We start from the raw sequence: 27,177 nt of genomic DNA, 5'->3' as shown, positions 1-27,177 counted from the left end.
TCTATGAGCTGTCAAACCTGTTTGCTTATTGTCTAAACAAGAAAACAGACAAAAGAAGAGGAAGTGGAGAAATGACTCTTGTGTGGTTTTGGTTCTCCTTTTTCTTTAGAAAATATCTTGATGCTGTCACACTCATGAAATGTTCTCAGCTTCCAAACACACCAGACACGTAAATACTTCCTTTTAATTCAGAAACTGTTGCTGTACATCCTTCATACATATCAAAGTAGGTGAGTTCAGGATGGCTCCAGGGTCCCAGTCCCTCCTCAGGGCCTTCTGTGTGTGCACTTATGCAATCTTTGATCCTATTTGGCAGTACAGCGTCATGGAGACCACCATGGCACAGAGCTGAGGAACAGATGAGGATGTTTATGCTCATATTTATTACCTCATTGATGTATGATACTGTATGATGAGATACTGAGAGATCACAGCTCCACACGGCACAACATGACACCAGAAGATACAGTATGATGTTGACTTGTTAAGATGAAGATATGACACAATATTATAAGAGATCATAGCATACTGTACCACCTGATCACAGGGGATCAGATTGTAATCTTTATCATTGTGTGTGACGTATGATGAAACAATAAAAATGCAAAAAAGCCTCATCGTACCTCTAGGGCTGCGATTCCCAGAGCAACTCCTCCAATCACCACTATGTTGTCATCAATCAGTGAGCTAATCTTTGGGAAACAACCACCAACTGACTGAAAAGGAAGGAATGAACACTTAGATGCAGGACAAACTCTCCTCCTGTGATCATACATGTGTGCTGTTCATCATCATACCAGGGTGGAGACAATGGCTGCTGTTGTTGAGTCACATGGCTCCATGGTTGCACAGCACTGTGGTGGATACTTCTCCAAGCTGTTGGTGTAGTATGGTGAGTCTGTGAAGTCGGTGTAGTTGTTGAATCCACAGCACTTCAGCTGTTGAGGGAACACAGAGAGTGGATGTGACACAGAGCTTCAGTGCTGAGGAGAGAACATGAGAGAGTGGACACCTACCCCGCTCATAGTGCTGTTCCACAGTCCAGTCACATCTGGATTCGCCCCAAAGTCTCTCTTGATGCTCTTCACCGCTTCTGCACCAAACTTCTTTATCAGGTCCTTTGCCTAAAGAGCACAGATTCACTTTCTAACCTCCACTTACTGATGGTTCCATACTGAGAAAGGTTCTTCACTCACTTACCAAGGGCTTGAAGACTAAAATCACCACTGCTCCAGCAACCTCTGCGATGAAGACCAACAAGACGATGATGAAGAACTGTTGGACAAAGAAGGAAACAATGACTAACTCCTGACAGATCAGATCCTAATGTGGCAGTGTGGACATCAAAGGAGGATCAGAGCCATTTTCCTTCATGTACGGAGCTCAGTGTTGCATTCAGAATCTATTTTAATCAAAGTAGCCTTGCATTACTATAGGTAGAGTCCTGAAACCTGATGTAACCCCCACAGTTCTGTCTCATGAGCATCATAGAGTTCTACGTCCACAGAGCAGCAGAGAGCTCACCAGCATCAGCATACACCTGCTCTCTTTGACGGCTCCAAAGCAGCCCAGGAAGCCGATGATGAGCAGGATGGCTCCTATTGCGATCAGCAAGTAGCCCACGTTCAGGACCTGGCTCAGCCCCGCCGGTACATTGTCAATCTGGTGGATCAAGCCAAAGATGGAGCTACTGTCCACCTTCACCCAGATCCCAACGGCCAGAATGGCAGCACCTGCCAACTGGAGAGAGAGGCAGAGAGAAGAGAAGAGTAGAGAAGAAGAATACACAAGAGAGGACATGATAACAAACAGTGTAGATAAAGATCAACATGTCATGATGCAATAGAACAAGAAGGAAGTTCCACTAAGAAGCGTTTTAACAAGAAACTGTGCCTGCAGTCTGAAAGTGAGACCTGCTGCTGATCGACACAGAAACAACAGCAGACATATATCTGGGGCAAACGTGTTTTTATTTGGAATGATTTCTTTAGATCAGATAGAACATTCTCTACTTACAAAAATGATGCCATTGAAGGCAAACATCATGACTTTGAGGAATCCAAAGCAGCCCATTCTCACTGCAGGTTGATCGACCTACAGAAAGAGAGACAGAGAGAGAAGTGAAGTAATGACAGAGGTCATTTAGTTCTCTTTTGTTATTATGATGCTTTATGTTGTACATAATCTATCATCATGTTGCGGTGGTTACCTGAGTTTCACTACGTCGTCACGCTGCCCATTAGGAGTCAAAAGAACAGCGTGACCTTTGACCCTTTGTGAGCTGAAGAACTTTATCTTTCTCAAACACTCTTGAGTGCTTGTGCCTTTCATTCCCCATCAGAGGACATTTACCTTCACTCCCCTGCAGCTGGGCTTTGTGTTGTTGGCAGTAATGGGACCGCACTGCACTGTATTCTCTCTCACTAAGCAAATACACAGGAGGGGCCAGAGGTATGCAAATAATGAGAGGAGAGAAACTCAGTCAACGTGATGTTTGTCTGCTTTATTCTGCTAAAAAACCAAAAGCAATAAAAGAAACCAAAATAATCTATTAAAGTGGAACAGAGTGAGGAGTGAGAAGGATGAAACGGCTCTGGAAACGTAAACATAGCGGCTCTACGTTTATGTTTACATTACTAAACGATGCATTATAGACTAATATGAATAGGTTTGAACTTTAATGAAATCATCAGTTCTCATAACTCATCATCTAGTTCATCTTTGGCTCTTACAATGGAGAAACAACAACAACAACAACAACAACAACAACAACAACAACAAGCCCCACATGAAGGAACAAGGAAGCACTTAGAATCTGATTTGCATAGGAAATCCATTCAGCGTTTCGGGTAAATGGAGCGAGTTACACCCTAACAACAAGTACACACACACACACACACGCACACGCACACACATACACACTTATGCATCATTTGAATGCACATCTAACAGAAAGATTCACACTCATTGGAGCACTGAGTCTGCTCATTACGCCTCATTTAGAAGCTGTTTGCTTTCCGTTTATGCCAAATGTGTGTGTGTGTGTGTGTGTGTGTGTGTAGATGGGGAACAATGCCCTTTGTGCAGCTCAACAAAACAAATTGTCACCCGACTGAACCAAACAACCTTGTGAGTCCCGGCAGACTTCAGGAGAAAATGTGATAAAGACGTCCGGAACCAGATATCAGATAAACAAATGTATGTAAAGCAGTGTGTGTGTGTGTGTGTGTGGGTGGGGGCTGTTAGTGTGTAAGTTAATCATACATTCAGGGTCAGAGAGTAAAGACCAGTTTGCCCTCAGAAACCTCAGAAACTCCCTCCTTAGCTTCTCCCACTTCCTGATGCTCCGCCATCTTCAACCATCACTCTAACAGCGAGTGTTCACCTGGTGATGTATTAACAAACCTGAGTCACATGCAGCCGACTAAAGGGTCAAACAACCAGTGAGGAAGAGCCACTGGCCACTGGGACTCTCTATAAACACTGCACTCACATCAATGTATTTCCATCATCCCCAGCAGGTTACAAAGCTTCTGATTTGTCTCCGATTGTTCAGTCTCCATCAAAACATGAGCTGGATCTCAAAGGAAGCCATTGAGAGCACTAATTGCAGGCAGGAGCTCCGGTCTCAGGAGACAAAGCATCACTGTTGAATCTCTCCCTATAGCTCGTCACGCCACAGAAGCTAAACTAAGAATCACCAAAACGCCACAACAAGTAACGACTCTACAACAACCCCCCAGATAGGAGTTCAAGTTCCTGTGAGTGATGCAGTTTTACCTGGAAGAGGAAGCCAGGTGAGGTTCAGCTGTGGAGTCTCTTCCTTCAGTCTGACGATGACTGAGAGCAGGAGAGGAGCCTGGAGATGATGGAGAGGATATTCAATATAGTTTAGATGTGAAGGAGCCTCTGATCAAGCAGTTCACTCATTCAACACTCATTTACAGTAAGTACAGGAAGACGAAGGAGGAGGAACAGGAGGGTGTGACCAAAGCAGCAGAGTTCCTCACATCACCATGGAGCGAGTGGAGCTGAGCCCTGAGGGAGGGAGGGAGGGGAGAGAGAGAGAGAGAGAGAGAGAGAGAGAGAGAGAGAGAGAGAGAGAGAGAGAGAGAGAGAGAGAGAGAGAGAGAGAGAGAGAGAGAGAGAGAGAGAGAGAGAGAGAGAGAGAGAGAGACCGCACCTGTCTGAAGTGCTTTAATGTTACACGGAAAATCCAGAAAAGATGTCTTACAGTCTGACTTCCTCCTTCGGCCAAGACACAATTTGTTTAGGCTTGTTCAGCCAGTGTGGGACAGCCTTCTCCTTGACAGAGACAGAGAGCGTCCCTCTGTCCTTCAGTGTCTTCACACTTTTAAACACAAAGCCAACAGAGTTACACCCTAACAACTCAGTACGCACACATGCACACGCACGCACGCACGCACACACACACACACACACACACTGTACACACTGTACACACTGTACACACCCTCCTCTACATTACACAATTCACTGCATTTCATGAACCACTTGTGTCAAACAAATGTCTTCAAGAAATCACAGGTAGAATGCAAATGTGTCACACTCACATATTTGAGTGAGGAATGGTGAATGAAACTGACAGCAAAGACAAAAGTGCATTGGTTAATAAACTCAAACAGAAACTCCATCAAGAGCTCAACCACTCCCCTCGCTCACACAGCAGGAGAGAGGGTCCACTCCCCTCAGAACTACACAGAGCAGTAACAACCAACCAGAGAATGACCAGAACATCCAGCAGGCTGATGGAACAACGTTTAGAGATGTTAGGATGATGCTGATCACAGTGAGATCGATGGAGCCCGGGACCCTAACCTGACTCTGCTGGAGACCCAAGTTTAATGTCTAACATGGGTCACAGAGCGAGCACTGCCCCCCTGTGGTCAGAATCAATAACTGCATCCTCAGCAACGTTGTTTGACTCTTCTCTTCATTAGCTGCCCCTCTGTCCAACTTTTCCTCGACTCACAGGGTCACAGGTACACTTCTCTAGTCTTTACACTTTATCCCAATCAGCGATGTCTAACTCTTTCTGATTTCATGACAAAGAGAGGCCTGGTGGACGTTTGGAGCTTTTATAACCCCTCAGCCTAAAAGTATTTGTTGTGTCCCAGGTAGAGATCAGTCACACTGCGGCTGTATGAAAGGACATGGACATTCATTGTTGTAGCACTGGCTTCTTTCTAAAGATTTGCTCATTTAACGGTTCTGTGAAGTTCTGCATTGCCAATGAAGCTGTTTTTTTTTAGCATGTGGCCTCTGTGTCGGTACAAAAAAAAAATTACTACAAGGTGATGAAATGACAACACACACACTTTTGGTCACTGTGATGTGATTTCTTTTATTATTTTCCATATAAAATACATAAATAAAGCCTCTGCAGGTGGCATCATGATCACATGGTCACATGATCACACACTGTGCATGTGCGTGTGTGACTCGCTCAGCAAACAGCAAACAAGTCACCCAAAACAAACAAGAGAAAAATAAAGTCAATCATGGTGGTTGCAGCGATTTAAATATCAATATGAAACTTTTCTGTCCCCGGGTGCGTGGGCCAATCCATGCGTAGTATAAAGGTCACATGATCAGCAAGCGCCACAGCAGCAGCAGCAGCAGCAGCAGCAGCTTTAGACGTGATTGGTTACACTGATAGATCTGTACCCTATCACAACACTTCAGTTAACTATTGATACAAATACTGATGTCAGAGGAGTGGAAGCAGATGATTCCATGTCTGACGGGACGATACGGGTCTTCAGTTCTACAATGAGAAATCTATGAGAAGTTACAATGAAGCTGTCATCTTCGTCTGACTAACCCGTAAACATAATCAGCATCTTGCTTCTTCAAAACCCGATACATGCAGACGTTTGGAGAATGACTTCAGCTCTTTCTTTAGATCAATCAGACAGGTTGAATGCAGCCCGGTCAAACAGAATGATAAAGTATTGCTACGTTATTATTCAGATTTGAATTTCTCCCAAACTGATCGCACCTTTTGAACAGTTCTGTCTCAAAATGTAACAACAACAACAAAAAAGAGCTGAGTCCCACAAACCCAACCTGACAGCCTCACCTCCTCCTGTCAGGCTCAGATCAGGAGGTGTGTGAGGAGGAAAAGGTGACCAGGGTGAAGCTGTGGAGCCAAGGAGCCTGGAGTAAACTCACACACACACACACACACCAAGTATATTCTGCACAATGACAGAAAAGATAAAAAATATACATTTATATAAACAAACACACCCCCCAAACATGACCCCAGTGATGTTTCCTGTTCAGACCCTCAATGATTACAAACCACAGAAGCTTCAGTCTCCACTTCTCCAGGCCTCAGCTGTGTCTTTGCACTAAATGGCACTGAAATGTCGGAGGAGAGTTTTGTATATTATAACAACGATGAGGTCATTCCCCTCACCATGCAGCAGCAGGAGCCATGTGAGAGCAGTGAGACAGGCTGATATGTTGGTGGGGCCCAAACTCCACTCCACCTCTGTGCTAACAGATTGATCTTCTCTCATTCAGGAAACAGAGCCCATAACCGGAACATCCAAGAGTGATACACAGACTGGAGATTCTGTCCCAACACATCGTATTAAACAGCAGCACTAAGCAGGACGGGGGGGGGGGGTCAGGGTCAGGGGTCGGGGAGTCAGAGTTCAGGTAAAGCTGTGGCATAGACATCATCTTTGTACTGGTAGAAAACTACAATGGCAGCGGATTGCTTTGATGCGTGTTTGTGTTCGTGTTCGTGTGCGTGCGTGCGTGCGTGCGCGCGTGTGTGAGTGTGTGCGCGTGTGTGTGTGTGTGTGTGTGTGTGTGTGTGTGTGAATGGGGCAGTCTCTATGCTAGAGGGGTTTTGAAAGCCCCCCAGGCGTGGAAGCAGCGAGTGAAGCAGTGGGGCTCGTTTCCCTTCCGCACCAGCCTCAGCTTCCTGGGAGTCTCAGTGTCTTTAGAGCGCATGTGCTGGATGTAGACCTGCAGAGGAGAGAGAGAGGGAGAGAGAGAGGGAGGGAGGGGGAGAGAGAGAGAGAGAGAGAGAGAGAGAGAGAGAGAGAGAGAGAGAGAGAGAGGGAGGGAGGGGGAGAGAGAGAGAGAGAGAGAGAGAGAGAAAGAGAGAGAGAGAGAGAGCATGAAGGGCAGGAAAGAGATGGAAGAGACGCCGACATGGGTGTGTGTGTTTGGTTGGTTCCAAATCTAATCTCTGACAGCTCTGACAGGTTACACTCTGGACTTTGCACACACACACACACTCTTACCTGACAGGCTTTGAGACTGAGTTTGATTTCCACCTGGCTGGTCTGAGTCCCGACCCACATGTACACCTGCCAACACAAACAGAGGAGGAGGAGGAGGAGGAGGAGGAGGAGGAGAGCAATGAGCTGGAGAACTGAAATCCGTCGATTTTCAACAAACTGCATTTGGTCACAATCCCATTACCTCTCTGCCGTTGTCTAGCAACATGATGTCATCGTCAGCCAAGTCGTCCTGACAGAAGTCGGAACACTTCTCTGACACGGAGAAATATCCCTTTTCATTAGAGCACCTGGGAGAAGGAGCAGGAGGAGGAGGAGGAGGAGGAGGAGGAAGAAGAGGAGGCAGATGAACAGAGGGAGGGAGGGAGGAAGAGAGGAGAGAGGAGAACAGAGAAAGCTTTGGATGAGCAGGCTAACATGACACAGAGAAGTCAAACCTCCTCTCATGGTTCTGTCTCAGATTCGTGAAGCTCAGTCTGGATCGTCTCACCTGAAGAGCCGAGCGTACTTCATGTAATCTGCATCTTCATCATACTGCTTCTGAGAGCCAATCCCCACCCAGAAGAAGTTCTCTGGCTCCTCCCCCTCATTAATCACCTAGGAGACACAGACATTGATAGAAGTGGATCAGAAGAGCGTCAAACTCTTACTTCTGTCTGATTACAGAAGGGCCACACACACACACACACACACACACACACACACACACACACACACACACACACACACACACACACACACACACACACACACACACACACACACACACACACACACACACACACACACACACACACACACACACACACACACACACACACACACACACACACACACACACACACACACACACCTGCTTGCTGTACGTGTCGTCAAACATGCAGTTCATGATGTCCTCAGCCAGCTTGGCCTCGTCGGGGTCGGCGGCCCGGCCCACCCAGGTGTACACGATGCCCTGGTTGTCCGTGCTCTCAAACGGTACCTGGGGGGGAAAGAACTGGGGTCAGTGTGTGTGTGGAGAGAGAGGGAGGAAGATGAGGAGGAGGCAGCCTTCACCTTGAGTATGAAGCAGAACTCCGAGTTGAGATTGCTGGAGTCGGTCAGGATCTGGATGGTCCTGGCAGACAGACGGGAGGGGAGGAAGACACTGTTAGCTGCAGCGGCGGCGGGGGGAGGAGGTGAGCTTCCTGCGTGGGGGCGTCGGCCTTACCTGGTGCACAGAGCGCTGCCGTTGGTGCGTATGTGATAGAGCGAGGGCTGAGCCGAGTCGCTCTTCTGTTTCCTCTTCCCTTTGTGGATGATGAACTTTCTCTTGAAGTGGGAGAGGAACTTGAGGTTCTCCTGCTGCTGGGTCATCCGGACCACCTGAACATTTTACAAGAGACAAGTTCAGAGAGGAGCTAGAGAGGAGAATCTGGGCTCTAGTTATTCTATTCTGATGTGTGTGTGTGTGTGTGTGTGTGTGTGTGTGTGTGTGTGTGTGTGTGTGTGTGTGCATGCCTTCAGTTTCCCAGGGAAGAGACTCTCAAACTTCTTCTGCAGGGAGAAGGTGAAGGTGAGCCAGCCCATGTTGGACGCCTGTCTGCCCTGCCAGAAGTAAACCACACACTGGAAGTCCTCCTCCGGCTGTTTGTCCTCCTCCTCCTCTCCCTCGCCGCTCTCGGGATCCTTCTTCTCCCTCCCCTTCTCCTTGTCGTCGTCCTCGTACTCCACGGGAACCCAGTATCTAACAAAGCACCGGCAGATGTTATAAAAGGAGTTCATAGATCTCTCAAGCAAGCAGGAAGCGATCAAACCCTGACCTCGCTCTCCCTGCCTGATCAAACTGTCCTCTTAGCTTTTCCTCTGAAGGTCACATCTCTAAACGCTCAGGCACTCACCTGCAGAGGAAGACATAGCAGTCCTGGGTGTGGAAGTGACCAAACTCCTCCTCTGGCAGACGAGCAAACTTCTTCCCCTCCAGCACGAAGCCTTCCATCCCGTCCAGGTCCTCGTTCCACTCCTCCATCATCTGCTCGGCCTGGACAGAAGAGAGGAGAATCATTCCCTGCGTGAGGCTCGGTGGCTTCTCATCACACACTTCCTGTTGCTAGGTGCTGTGTCGTTACCTCAGTGAGAGCCATGGGCGGCTGGCGGGGAAGGAAGAGAGCGGTGAGGTCGGCCTTCATCTGGTCTTTCTTCTCTGCGTCCTTCTTCACCTAGGAGAGATCAAACATGTGCTGCACTTTACCGTCCCTCCTCCATCTTATTGACCTTCATGCAGAAGCTCGTTCTGTACGCTCACCTTCCCCTGCAGGTTGTCCTTCTGCTGCACCGTCTCAGCCGCCCGGGTGTAGTCCACCTTCAGCACGTCGTCCCAGTTCTTAAACTTAGACTTATACACCTGAACACAGGGAGAGGAAGAGGAAGAGGAAGAAAACAAGAAATTAAAAAGGACTCTTCAGCAATTTCCCTCAAGACTAAAGCTTTATCTCATCTTATCTTCCGTCTCAGAGCTACAGTATTGGCTCTTTCCCGTGTGTGTGTGTGTGTTACCTGGCATTCGGTGCCTTCCAGGTTGCGTGTCACACAGGCGTGTTTGGGCCGGTGCAGCATGGAGCAGATCTCCTGACCCAGCTTCAGAGCAGCGGCTCGGACCAGCCGGGGAGACTTCCTCCCGATCCAGATGAACACGTCTGACCAGCAGTCCAAGATGTACACACACTTTGTGTCCAGCAGGGATTGCACCTAAAGGAGAGAGGAGAGGAAATACAAAAGATGGCAACAGGAGGAAGTCAAGGAAGGAGCAGGAGATGAAGGTCAGGCAGTGTGATTCCAGGAGCGAGGGAGTTCTGTACCAGTCTCAGTTCAGGCAGGGTGTCCAGTTTGACCTTGCTGTCTTTGTGTTCCACTGACAGCTTGTAGTTGATCTGAGGCAGCTCCAGGTAGCCCAACCCCAGCCCCACCTACACACACACACACACACAACACAGGTGAGGATTCAGTGCTGAGGCTCCAGACTACGTTAACCCTCTACAAGCAGACCTGTACCTTGTATAGCTTGGGTCTGACAGGAGAGAAGTCCTCTGGCACGTGTTTCTTGATCTCCTCTGGTTGCCCTCCCAGCGTCTCCCAGAACCCTGGAGGCTCCTGGTTCTGCATGAGCGTGACGATCTCTGCCTTCCCCTTGCGCTCGTTCTTATTGATCTTTTCTGCAAACAGCCTGTACGAACACAAAACACACACACACACACACAGATGATGCATGGCCTTAACAAATCACAGCAACCCATGGATCAGATGTAAAGTGTTTCTCAGTAGAGAGAGGTTGAGACGTTTCCTTCTCCTACCTGGCCTTTGTGGTGCCACTGAGTGTAGCGTTGGCTCCTCTCCAAACAAAGATCTCCAGGCCCGTGTCCAACAGGAAGACGTAACTGAGAGAGGGAACGACAGGCGGTTACTCACACACACTTCAGACACGCACTTCAGGTATGTAGAAGCTGAGCTGAGTGAGAATGAAAGAAGAAAGAATGAAGAAGAACATCTGGTGGGTAAGGTACTGTGTGTGTGTGTGTGTGTGTGTGTGTGTGTGTGTGTGTGTGTGTGTGTGTGTGTGTGTGTGTGTGTGTGTGTGTGTGTGTGTGTGTGTGTGTGTGTGTGAGTCACCGGGGATCGAGGGAAGAGGCCTTCACAGGGACCGACTCCAGTCTGATGTTCTTCTTGCCGTAAACTCTGTACAGCCTGCAGATATGAGCAGAGAGACACGGTGAGCAGAGAGACACGGTGAGAATGTGTTTGTGTTACATTGATCACATGGAATGCGGTGTTCAGCAGACCTGACGGTGTAGTTGGAGTCCTCCACCGTGTAGAAACCGCTGGTTGTTCCTCCCTCAATGTAGGAGATCTCATTATGAAAGACCTGCAAACAAAACAACCAAGTGTGAGGAGTTGGGTGTGACTTGAGCGCTCGTGTTTGCCGGCCGTTTGTGCGTCGACACTCACAGCGCTGAACTCCTCGCTCTCGTCTCCCATCTCCTCCCTGATGGTGCGGCACTCGGCTCCCAGGCAGTTCCGGAGGTTGACGGCGTGGATGGCAGAGCCCGCCTTCTTGTCCAGCGTGGCCTCCTGCCCGATCCAGTAGAAGATCTGCCAGGTCAGCGCTCCGTTGTCATCAAGGTAGGTCTGCAGTTCCAGAGAGAGAGTGAGAGAGAGAGAGAGAGAGGGGGGGATGGAGGAGGACAGAAGGAGGTGAGTTGGACGAATACACACTGGAGAGGCACAGAATGTTTAAATGGCAGCAGATCTGACGCGATACCTTGAGGATGATGTAACAGTCGGCCTCATAGAACTTTCCGTGGAAAGCCTCTTCCACCTGCATGGGGATGAAGTTCTCTATCTGCCACACTGACACACCTGGGACCTGCAGACCGGAGAGGAGAAGGAGAGAGAGAGGAACTTGATCAATACAGATATCACCATCGTAGACTCGACTCTTTTCTACCTACACACTCCACTGGTTACCTGGCCAACGTCCTCGGTAAAGAACTCAGAGTAGTCCAGGTGAGGTTTCTCCAGACTCTTGTCCCAGCGCCGGATTTTCAAGTCGGCGTACTTCAAATCCCCGTTCTCCTGCAAAATGAGGACATTTCTATGTTAACAGGGCTAAATGTCCTTCACTCCTCCTCCTCCTCCCTTCCTGTATGGATAACTCCTCCCCCATCAAGCCCCAGCAGGAGACTGATCGTGTTCACCCAGCATTGATCTCTTCATAGTAACTGATGATTGTTCCAGCCGTCCTTCTTCGACTTTATTTGTCATTTCATGTTTTCCTCACCTCCATGTTCTTCTTCTCCTGTGCCACGTCGCTCATGCCCTTCAGCACCTGCTTCGCCTGGTCGTCCTGAGCACTCTCCTTCCTCCTCCTCAGCCTCATCCTCCTCGCCAGTGGATCTCGGGGGATTGTCCCTTGAGACACATTAAAAATATGACCGGGTGAAGATTAAAGTCCAACAAAGCCACTAGATGTCACCGAAGAGTACAGAAGACACAGACACAGAGACACACAGAGACACACACAGAGACACACAGACACACACACACACACACACACACACACGCACGCACGCACACACGCACGCACACACACACACCTCCTCCAGCAGCTGCCACTGTAGCAGGTGAAGCCCCAGCCAGTCGTAGCTGGTTCTGTAGGGAGAAGTCGATGTTGTAACACTCCGCCCCCCTGTCCATGGGTTTAGGAGGCATCACCAGGTTCGGGTTCTCGCGTACATCCAGCATCTACACAAATGTACGTGTTATATAGTTATACGGTTCAACTTCTCTTTGTAAAGACAGCTTTAGCCCTTCACTTGGTGTTTTACCTCCAGGTCAGTCAGGAAGTGGACGGCCTCTGGCAGCGTCACCAGCCGATTCTTATTCAGCACCAGCTTCTTCAGCTTTCCACACCTTTACAGACGATACACAATCACATCATCACACCCCTGGGCACAGATCCAATATCCTTCTGCTCTATGATTTGGTTGCATACTTCCACCAAGGCTGTGCCCTTTACTGAAGCACGTTAGATGATTGAGTTTGCTAAGAAATGCGCTGAAGTCTATTCTGGGCTTTGATGACAGTAATGTCTAATAAGCTGGGGATGATGTCATGGTCTTAACAGTTTTTTGCCAAGTATACCAGCGTTAACACTGACAGGTTGTGTGTTAAAACCCACCTGCAGAGCCCCTCAGGGATGAGCTCCAGGTTATTGTTGGCAGCCATGAACTCGGTGAGGCTGACCAGTTTGCCTACTCCCGGTGGAACGCCGTCAAAATCCAGTTTGTTTGAGTTCACGTACAGCTTCTTCAGTTTGGACAGCTTGCAGATGGCAGACTGGATGGAGACACGTTCACACACAATTTAAAAACACGGGTTTCACGCCCCAACAACTCAACAGTTATTCAACTCCCTCTTGAGGTCTGCTAGACATCACTAGACGTGTGGGCACGTGGTTCTTACGGGCAGGGAGGTGAGCTGGTTGCGGCTGAGGTTGAGGGTCTCCAGCTGGGTCCACTGGTCAATGCAGAGGGACAGTTCTGAGATCTGATTACTGCTGAGGTTGAGTCTCTTTAGACTGCCCAGGGAATAGAGGCACTCTGGCACCCGAGTCAAGTCGTTACATGACAGGTCCACATCTGAGAGAGAGAGAGAGAGGCGAGGGAGAAGAACATGGATGTAAAGGTGCACACGTGTTCTCAAACAAACCTACAGTGCCAAGTCATGTTAGTCACCTGCTAAATGCGTCAGTCCCTCTAGGCTGGTTGGCATGTTGCTCTGGGTCCTCTGGGTGTTCCTCAGGTGGAGAGTCTGCAGTGCCACCATGGCTGGCAGCTGGCTGCTCACACACAGACACACACTCTACATCAGGACTAAACACAGGTGGATTTCTCACTTAATTTATGAATTTTTGGTGCTTGGCCGAAGAAGAATCTGTGTCTTTACCGCAGTTGGGCATGCATGAGAGGGTTGTTGTTCAGTGTGAGTGTCTGCAGGTGAACCAGGCGTCTCATCTGGGGCGGCAGACTGTCCAGCTTGTTGTCACTCAGGTCCAGGTACAGCAGGTCTGTCAGGTTGATGAACAGCTGGTTGGGGATGGACTCGATGCCGTTGTGGCTCAGATTCAACACCAGCATGTTTCTGCTGTTCTCCAGGTCCCTGGGGATCTCTGACAGCTGATTGTAGCTCAGGTCCTGGAGGAGAAGAAGGGGAAAGGCATTTAGTAAACCACGATTGCACAGCCAAATCTTTTTTTAGACATTGATTTCTGAATGATACCATCACTAAAACAGAAGAGAGTAGAGCTGACAAGTCATTACAGGTCTCTCAAGTGGAACAAGTTGATTTTATAGACCTGGGTTGTGGATTAAACTCATTTTAAACGAGAGACCACAGGCACAGTCAGCAGTAAAGTCTGCTGAAGGGCGGCAAAAACAATTCCAGCGCCACGTCTCCTTAGTGGAGCCTTCACTGAAGGCAGGAGAGGGGACAGAGAGGGGGGAGTGTGTGTGGTGAGGACAGGAGGAGAGCAGTGTACCAGCACAGAGAGCTCATCCAGCTGAAAGATGTCATCTGGGACTCCAGAGTTTTTCAAGTTGTTGGCCCTGGCAACCACCGCCTGCACACAGAATCAATGGTTTGTTTAGATTACAGATATGTGTGAGAAAACAAGATAATCATCAGAATGTGTTGTAGGGTCTAACTTCACTGCCTTGTGTGTATTTTCTACTTACCCTTAGGTTTGGCAGGCTGGACAGTTCTCCATGTAAAGTTGTCAGGCTGTTGTGACTCACTGAGAGATGCTCCTGAAGAAGAAGAACACACATAAGGTTTGGTTACTGACTAACAACAAGTCATCATTTAACCTCAGTGTTTGCAGCTGCATTCATTACAACTGCAGACTTTGTCCAAATCTGAACATGCATATCCACACACACACACACACACACACACACACACACACACACACACACACACACACACACACACACACACACACACACACACACACACACACAGGTGTAAAAGTGTGTAATACACCAGTGCAATGGTTGTAATGCAAACTAATTACAGATAACATGTCAGATATGTAAGAGTCTGACCAGCTTCTGCAGAGCGGCCAGCTCCTCTGGGAGGTAACACAGTCCCGTCCTGTTCAGCTTCAGCCATCGCAGGCTGCTCATGGACTTGACATGTTCTGGGAAATAACCACCCTGTACAGAGAGAGCGACAGGAAATACATGAGGATTACAATAAGACGATTTAGAAGAATTACAAGACATGAAAGATTACATTTGGCAGTCAAAAGAGTTGCTGAGATGTTTTATAAGGCTAATAAACAACTATTGGAACTAAAACTAACAACAATAACAACAATCAAGTAATGAATGATTTATACACCAAGGTGATGTGCACTTCTATTTCAATCTGATATATTTATACAACATCTCAGACATACTGACATAATGAATCAAGCTTTGTTAAACTACGTGCTTTTAAACCGTGCTAAGTGTCAGAACCCATATTAAGAAGTGACATCACTCATCGTCCACAGAGTGTAGGAAATAGGACAACAGCCTGACTAACATGGCAGCAAGGTAAACAAACAGTGCTGCCAGTTTAAGTGACACAGGCCACATCAAGCAGCTGTCACTCCTGCCATGCTGTCTGCTCCACCCTCCTCTTTAGTGTGTGAGTCAGTCCCTAGAGAATGACTTTAGCTGCCTGTAGCCTCTCCAATCACACTGAAGTTAACATATTTAGGCCGTGGCGTTACATTTCAACAGCTCGATTAAACTACTAAAGCTACTGACACACTTTATATATGATTGTCTAGACAGATTTTAGGTCCCAAACTAAAAGTGACGTTAGTAATTACAGCTAATGTTAACTTTTTAACTGAGCAGCACCCTGAGTGACCCAACAGCTAGACTAACTAACTACTTTAATCAATGATTGACGGCCCTCAAATTCCTCAAATCGGGTTCGTTAGCATACTGATAACCGACCGAGAGAATGCTTGTGTCGTGAGGCCAAGATCTGGGTGACTTTACTTTAGTCCATGGCACACATTTGACAAGTGGCTAACGCCCAATGCTAGTGAGCTAAACCAAGCTAATGTTGAGCTAGCTCAGCCTTTAGTTTCTAATGCGCGCTGGTATTAGCTTTAGCTAGCTAGCTACGAGTGCCTTCCTGCTATCGGTAATGTATTCACGGACATGTTGGAAGAATTCTTACTTTGAAGTCGTTTCCACTGAGGTCTACCCCCCTGATGAAGGGGAGAACTCCGGTGGCAGCCATTTCTGCTTCAGGGTGTCAGCCACTCGGCCCTCTCAGGTCTATATTGGTCCTATGATTGCAGCACCGCGGCTCGGTGTTCCTGGTACAACAAACTAAAGGATTGGTCAGGGTTGGTTGTCAATTCCCGATTTCGACCCGGAAACCTGATTTGTACCACGCGTTGACTTCCGGTCTTTTAACGTTTCAATATACGGCAATATCTGTACGGTTTATATGAAATATGTTATGTTTTGGAACTTCACAAGTTGAATAAAGTGGTAAACGTATGTCATCGTTAATATGGTTTCAAAGTAGACAAGTAAAAAATAAGAATTATTTATTGGGTTAGGGTTGGGTATCTGAACTCTGATTGGCTAATCGGTACAGAACTTCTGTACTTCACAATTGTTCAGTTTTGTTTGGTTTTGTTGGTAATAACATCCCCCAAGAAAAATATTTTAAAAGTTTCCTTTGTTTTAGTTATTAGCTATAACTTCATGAATACAAAACATGGTATTATTGTAATGGAATCAAAGTTAAAGTACCAAATAATCACACAGAGTCGTCAAGTAAAACATTTCATTGAATGCACAGTGTTTAGTAGTGTTGATCAGTTATACTTGATAAGAAAATAACTTTTGATAGTAAAGGTTGCTGAACCGTGGGTTGGAGGGTTATTGTTGTATAATAACATTCTCAAATGTAGTGAAAGGAAACTGGTGACTGGGTATAAAATGCCTGTATCAAGAGGAGGTTATTTAAGAAGTGGTTTCATTACTGCTACTTTAATGGTCTGTGGTATAGCCTTACTAGATAAAGCGTTATCATATCTACTTTGTAGTAAAAAAAAGTTCTCACATAGGGCTATAAAGAAATCATTGAAGATAGTTCAGTAAGGTCAATTGGATAAAAACTGCCAAAATATAAATCAGGTCTTACCGTTGTTTCCAAGGTTGCTGTGCTTGAGGGTAAATAAGTGCAGATTGAGGGCAGGATGTGATGAATTTAGTTTCTAATTGTTGAGATTTTATCATGAAAGTAGCTCATGAAGTCATTTACTACTGATGTCTATGGGAATACATGTGTTAGTAGAGTTATGGCTCTTTGTCAGCTTGGCCAAACTGCTGAAAAGAAACCCGGGGCTGTTGTTGATCTCTTCTATTAGTGGTGAGTACTAGGCAGCTCTGGCCTCACAGAGGGCCCTCCTACATGTTTTTTTTGGCTATTTTGCCATTTTGAACGCAAGTATATAAGTAATAAAAAGAAGAAAAAAAACAATAACATTCTGAAAAACCTGATATCTCATCAGTGGTTATTAACTCAGAGGCTTTTTTAATAAACAATTGTTTAAATAATATTCTTTTAACAAATATTTAGCAAATGAATCAATTATATATTTTATTAGTTGTATAATTAATAAAGATAATTGAATAGATACACCTAGCGTGCCTGGGACGATGACTACAGAGAAATTCACCAATCTAAACACTACTAGATAAATTACAATTTATAATCAACAGCTAATACCAGATGTGACGTTTGTTCTTCAACATAAAAGCATTTGACATGTAGACGAACCAGTTTGTTTCACTAGTAAAGCTTTTATTGTGGATACTCAAACCGGATGTTTCACCATCTCGGAGCTGACAGTGCCGATAACAAACTCTGCCCTCTCTTGCTCGTTAGCTAAATCGAAACTAAAAACGTCTTTTCTTAGTTTACATAATGGATAGCAATGTACCTAGATACAATGTACAACTTTATATTTACGATATATCTAGAGGAATGGCTCGTAATCTCAGTCCCATCATGTTAGGTGAGCACAATTTCAAAAAATCTGATCCCTTCTCTGGCCTTTGTGGCAGTTAAATAACAAACGCTGTCTTCACTTTATGTGTGTCGTTAAATCGCTTCTGTGATTATGTTTGTTGTGTTTTTGTCACGTTGGCGTAAGTTAAGTGTTTGTGTTCAAATTCTGTGTTTTTACGAGGAGCGGTGGCTTGAATGTGGCTATGATCAGGACAGATCTATCGTAGCAGCAGGAATGGGTCAATAGTCTCAGCTGTTGTTTTTATGTAATGTTTTTATGTAATGTAGATGAAAGATCACGTTGTCCTCTTCTTACTCTTTTCCCCTTTCTGTTACAGGAAAGCAACTGGATGGAATATGGTACGAACACTGATGATATTATTATTTACAGTATTAATGATCTGGGACCTAACAGATTTAAAAGTCACATGAAAATGTTGTTCTTTATGTTATGCGTGAATACATCAGAGGTCAGCCAGTGACCCATTTCTGGTCCCAGAGTCCATTCAGTTCATTAGTTAGCAGGTATTTGATAAAGAATAAGCCACATTGAATTGTAAGGTTAAACACTTGCAACTGTAAATGCTGTGTTGTTGTTGTTGTGTTGATCGTTTTGTCATTGTTATCTTTCCCTCCCCAGGCACACGGCTATAGTATCTTATGGTGATGAATTCTTCTTCGGAGGGGAGGGGATCTCCAGCTGTTCACCGGTAAGGGAACAGCTGATGTATGGATTACATTTACACCTCTGTAGTTGTTGTTGAGATCCAATCAAAGTTTGGGGCAGACAAAGCAAATAGACCCTTGTGCACTCTTCTGTTATCTATGTATTGTATCACACTTGTGTATTCTGGAGGTCTCTGATGAGTGATGTACGTCTAATTTAAAACTTGTGTGTGTCAGGGTGGGACGATGCTGGGGCCTCCAGACACGGTGGTGGAGCTGGGAGAGACAGAGGTGTCAGAGGAGATCTTCATGGATTACCTCGCATCCTTGGGAGAAAGCACATATAGGTATACAGGCCACACACACACACACACACACACACACACACACACACCGGTCTCAAGCTTTAAGCCCCCCTTTTCTATAGACCTCTCTTTTCCTGAAGTTAATGCATTCTAATTCTAATGGATTCTCTTCCATTGTTCCTTTGCTCAGAGGCGACAGGTATCGGCTGTTTGAGCACAACTGCAACACCTTCACCAACGAGGTGGCTCAGTTCCTCACAGGCAGGTCCATCCCCTCCTACATCACTGACCTTCCGTCAGAAGTCCTCTCAACGTGAGTCTCAAACTAAACTGTGGTGGAGTAAAGAAGTAGGTCAAGCCTCAGCCTGAACTCTCTGTGTTCCCTTCTCCAGGCCGTTTGGACAGATACTCCGTCCCATTCTGGACTCCATCCACATCGCCCCGCCTGGAGGTAACGTCATCAACGGAGAGAGAAGAAACAACTAACGTGAGAGTGCAGCAGTGTGGGCAGCATCTCCTGCTCTGCAGTCAGAAGTCTTTCTTTCTTTCTTTCCTTATGTAATCAAATTACGCACCACTGTTAGAGCTTATTGCTATTTTGGAAACTATGTCTGAGACGAAGACCGACTTAGTTAGGCCACTCATCAGTAAGTTTGTTGTCAGCCATATTGGTAGGTAATCATCATCAGCATCATCATCATCATCATCATCATCAATACCGTCTCTTCCAGAGGTTCTCAGATACAAATCTTTCTAAGCACTGGACCCAGCATGCGTTAGACTTATTCCTCTGTCACAAAGCTTTTCTCTCATGGCTTCAGAACAGAACGTTGTGTCCCTGGGTGGCTGTCAGTCCCCTCTCCTCCTCAAACAGGCCTGAACCAAACTCTTCAAACACTGCGTCTGGTTTGTGTGTCGTTTTGTTTTGCACTGGCAGGTTTTGAACATGTCTAAACACTGTCTCCTACCTCTGAGGCTGAGGCTGAGGCTGAGTGTGGCTCTGTGCAGCTCAGACCTGACACACACAGGAGAAGCACGCCTCACTCACAAGCCGCTTGGCTCAGGTGAATTGGAGTTGAGGAACTTGTTTTGGTTGAAATATCTAGCTGGTTGACAAACACTGGGAAGAAGTGGGAGAATCTGGACTTCATAACATCTGTGGGTGACATTAGATGCATTATAGTGATATGGATTTCAACATTTTTGTATCCTATCAGCATCTTTATTCAGTGGAGGAAACACATTGACTTGAAGGCAGCCAGAATGATCTCTTATTAAATCTGTTATCTTATCTTAGTTGCACACTTAAGCACATTTTTCTGTTTACATTTAGCAAGACTTCATCCTTTAACTTGAAAGTATTTAAAGAAGAAATATAGCAATTTAACTGGACTCCATTAACCTCATGGGTATACTAACACTACACTACACTACACTTTGACAGACTTTGATTTGGTCTCACTGTAATGTTGTCGCCCTCCACTGCTGCTGTCTACAGAGGAATAGAACTCCACTGTTGGATAGATAATGTTTATTTTAGTTTTCCACTGAACGCACGTTAATGAGGGCAGGAGGGCTGAAGCTCGAGCCGTCAATCACATTTACTATTATTTACTTTTTAGGTTTGTTTGTTTTTTAAATTCTAGCTCCTCTTATCTTATTTTTCTCTTTGTAGCTCCTTTGTGTTTCCATACTGACCTAACATTATCATTCCTTCTGAGTATTTATCTCTCTGTAGCAGAGCGGTGAGCCGGCACAGTAGGGGGCGCCGTTCACTGCCTCACCTGTGACCCAGAAACAATTCATTTAATTCTCCTCACCCTCTTCTTTCTGCCTCCTCCTGATTGAACTGTCACACTATCTGGATTGTCAGGGCAGCGCTCCGCCGCTCCCATCTGTGGGTCACTGGGGAGGCGGGAAACAGCGCCCCCTACTGTGCACAGTCAGTGAGCAACTACTGACCTGGGGCAGTGAATCATCCCCGACCTTGAGTTAGGAGCAGTTCTATGTATTCTGAACAAATCTAAACAAGCTGACAAGGTGTAGCTCATACATTAAGGGTTTCAATATAGACATAGATTGTGTGGGCAAAATGTCTTGGGACTAAATCCAGCTACTACTGATTGAAGTTCAGATCATAACCAGGCAACATTTTGGAAGTAATATAGTGACGATGACCTCCCGGGGAAAAAAAGAAGAAGATTTCATATGAATGCATGGACAAAGACATCTAACACCTGACTTGTGTGTCCAGTATAACCCTGACCAGTGATCAACATCAGCAGTAGAATAGAGGCAGAGTGCAATAAAGAACATTTCTTACCTGGAAACAACAAAAATATCAAATTACATCCTAAAAATAGTTACAGACTGAGGATCTCTAGATGTGTGTGTATAAACTGTAATTTGTATTTTAATGACACATTCTCCATTTGCCATCAAATCAATTCTGAATAATGGCATTTAAATCATTTATTTTCAATACAAATGTGACTTATATACAGTTTGTAGAGCAGCGTCCTTCATTCTAACATTACTCTCTGTATTTTCACATACAAGCCTGCTTGAGTCCTTTAATAGCAACCAGAGTGTGTTTGATAGGCAGAATACACACCTCTGTGCCTTTACACCTCTCTGGCTTCAGGCTCAGTGTGTGTGCTTTGGCCTTGTTTATCTCCTGTGGTCTTATCCACTAAAGTCAGCGTCACAGTGTGGAGCTCCACAAAGCCTTCAGCAACCATGGGGAGTCTTAAATAATTAAAAAAACAAAGCTATTTTACTTTTCGTTGCACTTTATTTGCCATCTAAAAAGATGGACTGTAAGGAAATCCTTTTGCGAGGCAGAACACCAACATTGTAAACCACAAATGAGGTCCTGAAGTTTACAATGCAAGAGCTGTCTCCATTCTTTCACTGTCTAGTTTAATGTTTTCGTAGACTTTCAATGATCAAGATAAGAAAAATGAGAACTTTGTAAGATCATTTAGTTTTAAGTCAACATTTTAACAGAAATAAAATAAATTAAGATTCTTAAATCATTTAGTTACAAGTAAAAAGTGAAAGGCTCTATAAGATAATTAGCAATTATAATATCTAAGAGTGTGTCCATGTCTGACACACACACACACACACCGACTCATACCATGACCACAGGAAACCGTTTAGACTCTACTAAAAGTCAAATAGGAAAACTTATCTAAAGCAGCTTTGGGATCCTGCACTCAGAGCCTCACCATCACCTTGTACAGTTTACCTCATGCGTTGTTCTTTCTAATCAAGGACATTACTACTACTAATGCTATAATACAATATTTCACGAAACATTTTGTACAATATAGGCACCATAAAAAAGATCGCCTGACTTTTTAAAATGATAGATTGGCTTTTAGAGAAGAGCTTTACAGATGCTTTTTCCTTTTCCCCTTTAAGCTCGGGGTGAATTTGAGCTTTCTCTGCATCGCTCAGGTTCACTCCCTTATTATTATTATTATTATTATTATTATTATTTATTATGATCTGCATTCTGATTATGGCTGTTGTTATTGTTATTATTCAGCCTACTGCTAATGTAATGTGGAATTGCAATAAATGTTTGACCTATTTAAGTCATGTGAACATATTAGCTCTGTTAAAGCACATTGTTTGTATATGTTTTGTGTCATTGATTTGAGATGATTTCAGCATATAAAGCCATTGCTTCAGATTGTAATATCTCAGCCTCTTGTGTTACTTTCATCTCTCCACCAGGCTTCTTTCCATCTTTACAGTTTTAACCTTCTGGTATTTGGTGTTAACTACGATGAAGCTATCTTGAATGAATTAGCACTTCTGACCAAATTAAAACAACTCGCACTTCACCAATAAACCAACAAGTATAATGATTCTGTACCCGCACTGAATTGGTTAATACTGTGTAGGGCTCAGAACTTTTCAGTCAACCTTTGTTAATAGCGAAGACACCAATATACATCTTCACTTGCAGGATTTAATGTTTAATTACAAAAAGTGAGCTCTAGTTCTAATCGTCTTCAGTTCCTTGAGCCTCCACACGGGGGCAGTGTGGCTCTGTCCCCTGCCGCAGTGATGCATGTTTAAACGGTGAGGAGATTAGGATTAGAAAAGGATTAGAATTCCAGGCCCTAACTATGAAAATCTTTAACATAAAGTAAGTCTGTGAAGCAGTCAAGGTCCCTCTGAGTGGAGCAGATAAGCCTCCTGTAAGTCGTTTCCCTGGGTTACAGAGACGTTTTAACGAAAACGGGACATGCATTCAACATTCATACTGTACATTCAAACTCTGGGCTTCGTACCGACGAGTCATATCAGCAAGGGAAGAGGATGAAGAGAGAATGTTGCTGAAAAAGCCCTCACATTTCATTTTGTAGGAACTTTTCCAACAAATCATTGTGTTTACATTTGGCCTGTCGTCCCCATTCAGGCTTCTTCTGCCATTTACTTCCCTCAAAATCTGCTTCTGCAGCTCTGGAGTGGAGTGGAGCAAGGATCTATAAGTATTTCACTTTGGCATTGACTCAACAAAGTGTAATTACACCGATGCGTTGTGTAGCAGGTGGTTTTGTTGTTATCACTGCCAGTCAAATGTCAAGGTTATGCAGTCAAGGTCAAATCTTCAAATGATGGTTGTACAGTTGTAAGTTCAGGCTACATAACCCTTACCTCCACCTTAACTATAACCCTTACAGCAGAAATGGCCAAATGTGAAGTATTTGTAAGTGTTCTTCTCTTCCAGGGGGTTCTGACAGATAAACAAGGCGGCCCCTTGCCCCTCGCCCTCCTGCTGAAACACATTGGAGTAGCTTTAAAAGCTGTTTAACCATGGAATAATAAAGACTTGTGTGTGTCAGAATGGCTCCATGGAAAATGTTTGATCCCTAGATTTTGTTTGAATTTGCTTTTATTTTGCGTTAAACTTTGATATTAATCGTTTTATTGTGTAGGTGTCAACACTTATCCAGATGGTGGCTATGTCACGGTTGATGAAAATGGTTGTGTAAGCAGACGTGTTGCAGACCTAGTCTCTGGTCTCTGGTCTCTGGCCTCTGGTCTCTGGCCTCTGGTCTCTGGCCTCTGGTCTCTGGCCTCTGGTCTCTGGCCTCTGGTCTCTGGCCTCTGGCCTCTGGCCTCTGGCGTCTGGCCTCTGGTCTCTGGTCTCTGGTCTCTGGTCTCTGTCCTGTAGCTCAGGCCCCCTGCTGGACAGAGTGGGCTCATAGATGCAGTCAGGCTTCTCCTTGCTCTCTGCAGGTAAGAAGCTGAATCAGCTTGGTTGGTAGCTGACTGGTGAGCATTTATATCATGGCAAGCATTAACCTTCTCTCCAATTTCAAGGGCGCCAGCTCAGGCTGTTAGCATGGCAGCACCACTGTGAGTCACACTGAGCCTCATGCTGTGCTGACTGATCCATCCAGGACACTTTAGGGTGACTGGGCTTCTCCACCTGTAGGCCCTGATTCACCTGTGGTGCAAAGAAAAGTCACTAAATGCCTTGAAGAGCGCTTTCTGAGTTATTAGTCATCTGTCATCATCTCTGTCCTCCGTCAGTCACTACGGAGACGATCATCGTGTTCTCCACCACTTAGTGAATCCCACAGTATTAAGCCCAGGCGAAAAACATGATTGGCTTCTCTCAGTGTGTGTGTGTGTGTGTGTGTGCGTGTGTGTGTTAAACAGACAGGGAAAGGCTTTTAACATTTTCATTAGCTTCTCTGAAAGTCTCTCCAGGCAGAACTAAATCCCTTTTTGCTTAATGTTCCATTTAGTATTAATATTAATAATGAAGCCGTTCATTTGTCTCATTTCAATGCTACTCTGCCACTTTCACCACAGAATAATGCATGCTCAGTACGCAGGGCACAGTTAGAGTCCATGAATAGCAGAAATCAGGGTTTGAGTCACTGGAAACTCTTTGGATACGACAATTACTAATAAATGTGTTGTTCTGGAAAAAGTCCAAGTGCACAGCAGCTTCCTGTTCCTCCAATCTCTGCCAATGCCTCAGATTTAGAATATTTAGCTGCTGCCCTTTATATTACATCCTGAGTGAACTTACTTTACTTTGTATCCAACTCAAATCTCCCACTGAACCTTCTGTTGTTGTTGTGATATGAAAGCAACAATGGTCACCACTTAGAAAAAGGAAAAGAAGGAGCTGTGACTCCCTCCTCATCTGTATTCATCTCAAGCTTACACAGATGACTCTCTGACTCTCTGTGGCGTTGGATGAGACGTTACACTCGCTGTGAGTTACATCTGGGACACTTTAAGGCCATGTGTGTCACTAAATCATGGAGAAAAGAAACTTGTGCCATCCTTGACTTTGCCTTTGTGTCCGCTTGCCCTTCTCTCCTCCTCCACCTCTCCTGCCTCTTCTTCCTCCTACTTGTCAGCTCCCTCTGCAGGCAGCCAGCTGGCCAGGTCACTGTTTTGGAATCACTCGGGTGAACAGTTGCTGTGTGTGTGTCTTGTCTGTGTCAAGCCAAGGCTGTGTTAAATGCTGTGTCCTTGCATGCAGGCGTAGATGCATAAGCAGACACATGGAGCGTCTTGGAGACCTTCTGCTCTATCACGCTCACTGTATCAGCTCTCCTGAATGCCCTTGGCTTGTCAATTGCAACTAGTCTCATATGCACACACTGTTTATCTGCCCGTGTTCTTCATCCATGCAGTCCCTCTGTGCCGCACACTGTTTGAACTTGCCTCACAATTCCATTGCAAAAGCATTGAAATGCACACACATGCAGTCACACACTCCTTCTAAATTTGATCAGAAACACAGCAAACCACCACACACACACACACACACACACACACACACACACACACAGACACACACACACACACACACAGATGCTGGCGCAGCTTAATCGACCCATGGTAGTCACTGTCACAGAGGAATCACGACTGCAAACGTATTTGGTCTCATTAGGAGGAATGTGTAGTCGCAGAACTGTGGCCTCTGTGTCTCCAGGGACCTGATCTGGTGCCTGGGGAGGAAGGAGGACAGGAGGTGGGGGTAGGTAGAAGAATGGAGAAGAGGAAAGCAGGTTAAGATGGAGAGGAATGAAGGAGCGAGTAGGGAGAGAGAGAGAGAGCAGAATGGGGTTAGGGGGTGGAAATGAGGCAAAGGAGACAGAAAGTGTGTCAAGATGGGACCGCATCACGTCCCTGCTGGCTCCAGATCCAGGATGCTGGTCAAGGAGCAACACTAATCACATGATACCTAAGGGCTGAGAGGAATAGAAGAGAAGACAGACAGAAGCAAACGATCATGGAGGAAACCTTGATTAGATCACAGCCCATGTCTCCAGAGCTTCTGTCGCCTTGGGAATACAATTTCTGATTTTCTACAGCTTCATCTTTGGGTTCTGCCTCTGTATCTGTGCAGAATCAATGCACTTCTGTGTGACATCATAGTGCTCTATCAGATTGTAGAGTCTGAAGTGTTTCTGTAGAGGTCCTGTGTTTTATTCATGAACTGAAGGAACTCCATGCAGAAGATTGGATCAAGGCTGTAAATCCATTCTTCTTCTTTTGTTTCACCATGATCATCCTTTCGCATTACTTCAGTTGTCCACTTGATGGCACCGCCTCAGAGCTGTATTAACCACACGCGCACACACACACGGACATATGATGCAGCTGTTAAAGCAGTGATTTCATGTGTACATGGTTTTGTTTGTCTAGAGGGCATAAAGTGGGAGAATGAGTTTGTGTTTGTTTTTGTTTCCTGAACATGACCGCTGCTAAAAGGCATCACAGAAAAAGGCAAAGCAGCTACAGAGAAAGCCTGTGGAGCTGAAAGCCTGGGTCTGAATTGTTTTCACGCCTCGGTTTGTGGAATAGAAGACAACCGTTCATAACCAAAGGCACGTATGGAAGTCCAGAGTCGAACAATGAACATCTCACTTCTAACTTCATTCATCTGTTGTTGGTTTTTATCCTACAACTAAAATGTGTGTGTGTGTGTGTGTGTGTGTGTGTGTGACTATATGTAAATATGAATGAACTGATCTTTATTTAGGGTTGAGTAAATGAAACACAATGATAATGAAACAAAGTCTCATGGCCGATAAACAAAACGGTCCTGCTGCAGGCTGCAGATAGAAAGGAGCCATGTAGAAGCTGCACACACTCCCTGATGTGATATTTCACAGTTGTTTAGTGTAGAAAGCTGGTATTCATTATGTCTACAGTCGTCAGCTACATTACTACATTACAAAGACGTCTCTGCAGCCACATCAAAGAGGAGAGGAGAGGAGGAGAAGCGGCTGGAAGGATTTCAA

At 45.4% G+C, this 27,177-nt stretch overlaps 3 protein-coding genes across 6 annotated transcripts; 1 reads left to right on the top strand and 2 right to left on the bottom strand.

The window, feature by feature from the left end:
• Positions 1-177: 177 nt before the first annotated feature.
• LOC143000705 (tetraspanin-1-like) lies at positions 178-3,988 on the bottom strand. Of its 4 annotated transcripts, XM_076150112.1 has the most exons (9): positions 3,946-3,988; positions 3,781-3,859; positions 2,017-2,094; positions 1,525-1,740; positions 1,201-1,275; positions 1,017-1,124; positions 798-938; positions 624-716; positions 178-348 (listed from the first exon to the last, which is right to left on the bottom strand). In XM_076150112.1, the coding sequence occupies exons 3-9, from the start codon at positions 2,071-2,073 to the stop codon at positions 289-291; spliced, it is 750 nt and encodes a 249-aa protein (XP_076006227.1). In that variant the 5' UTR covers positions 2,074-2,094; positions 3,781-3,859; positions 3,946-3,988; the 3' UTR covers positions 178-288. The 4 variants fall into 4 exon arrangements, with proteins under 4 accessions (XP_076006227.1, XP_076006226.1, XP_076006229.1 ...); XM_076150111.1 differs by lacking the exon at positions 3,946-3,988 and having other exon boundaries at positions 3,781-3,937; XM_076150114.1 differs by lacking the exons at positions 3,781-3,859; positions 3,946-3,988 and adding an exon at positions 2,353-2,535.
• A 2,214-nt stretch (positions 3,989-6,202) lies between these two features.
• flii (FLII actin remodeling protein) lies at positions 6,203-16,255 on the bottom strand. The gene is made up of 31 exons (XM_076150119.1): positions 16,056-16,255; positions 14,921-15,031; positions 14,552-14,623; positions 14,356-14,436; positions 13,764-14,011; positions 13,553-13,656; positions 13,281-13,456; positions 12,997-13,154; positions 12,644-12,728; positions 12,413-12,560; positions 12,097-12,227; positions 11,784-11,891; positions 11,578-11,682; positions 11,265-11,444; positions 11,099-11,181; positions 10,929-11,003; positions 10,613-10,696; positions 10,314-10,485; positions 10,121-10,228; positions 9,819-10,010; positions 9,568-9,666; positions 9,392-9,481; positions 9,164-9,303; positions 8,784-9,009; positions 8,494-8,648; positions 8,340-8,400; positions 8,137-8,265; positions 7,774-7,880; positions 7,468-7,573; positions 7,287-7,352; positions 6,203-7,005 (listed from the first exon to the last, which is right to left on the bottom strand). The coding sequence occupies exons 1-31, from the start codon at positions 16,116-16,118 to the stop codon at positions 6,871-6,873; spliced, it is 3,798 nt and encodes a 1,265-aa protein (XP_076006234.1). The 5' UTR covers positions 16,119-16,255; the 3' UTR covers positions 6,203-6,870.
• Positions 16,256-17,711: 1,456 nt separating this feature from the next.
• On the top strand, positions 17,712-22,575 carry LOC143000730 (desumoylating isopeptidase 1-like). The gene is made up of 6 exons (XM_076150146.1): positions 17,712-17,913; positions 18,245-18,266; positions 18,547-18,616; positions 18,810-18,919; positions 19,068-19,190; positions 19,270-22,575. The coding sequence occupies exons 1-6, from the start codon at positions 17,823-17,825 to the stop codon at positions 19,361-19,363; spliced, it is 510 nt and encodes a 169-aa protein (XP_076006261.1). The 5' UTR covers positions 17,712-17,822; the 3' UTR covers positions 19,364-22,575.
• The last annotated feature ends 4,602 nt before the right edge of the window (positions 22,576-27,177 follow it).

The sequence above is a fragment of the Genypterus blacodes genome, unplaced genomic scaffold (assembly GCF_046128005.1).
Source record: "Genypterus blacodes isolate CSIRO-AG114 ecotype Tasmania unplaced genomic scaffold, CSIRO-AGI_Gbla_v1 ptg000051l_1, whole genome shotgun sequence".
Classification (NCBI taxonomy): Eukaryota; Metazoa; Chordata; class Actinopteri; order Ophidiiformes; family Ophidiidae; genus Genypterus; species Genypterus blacodes.
The sequence above is the reverse complement of the archived record's forward strand: the minus strand, read 5'-3'. Positions and strand labels throughout refer to the sequence as shown.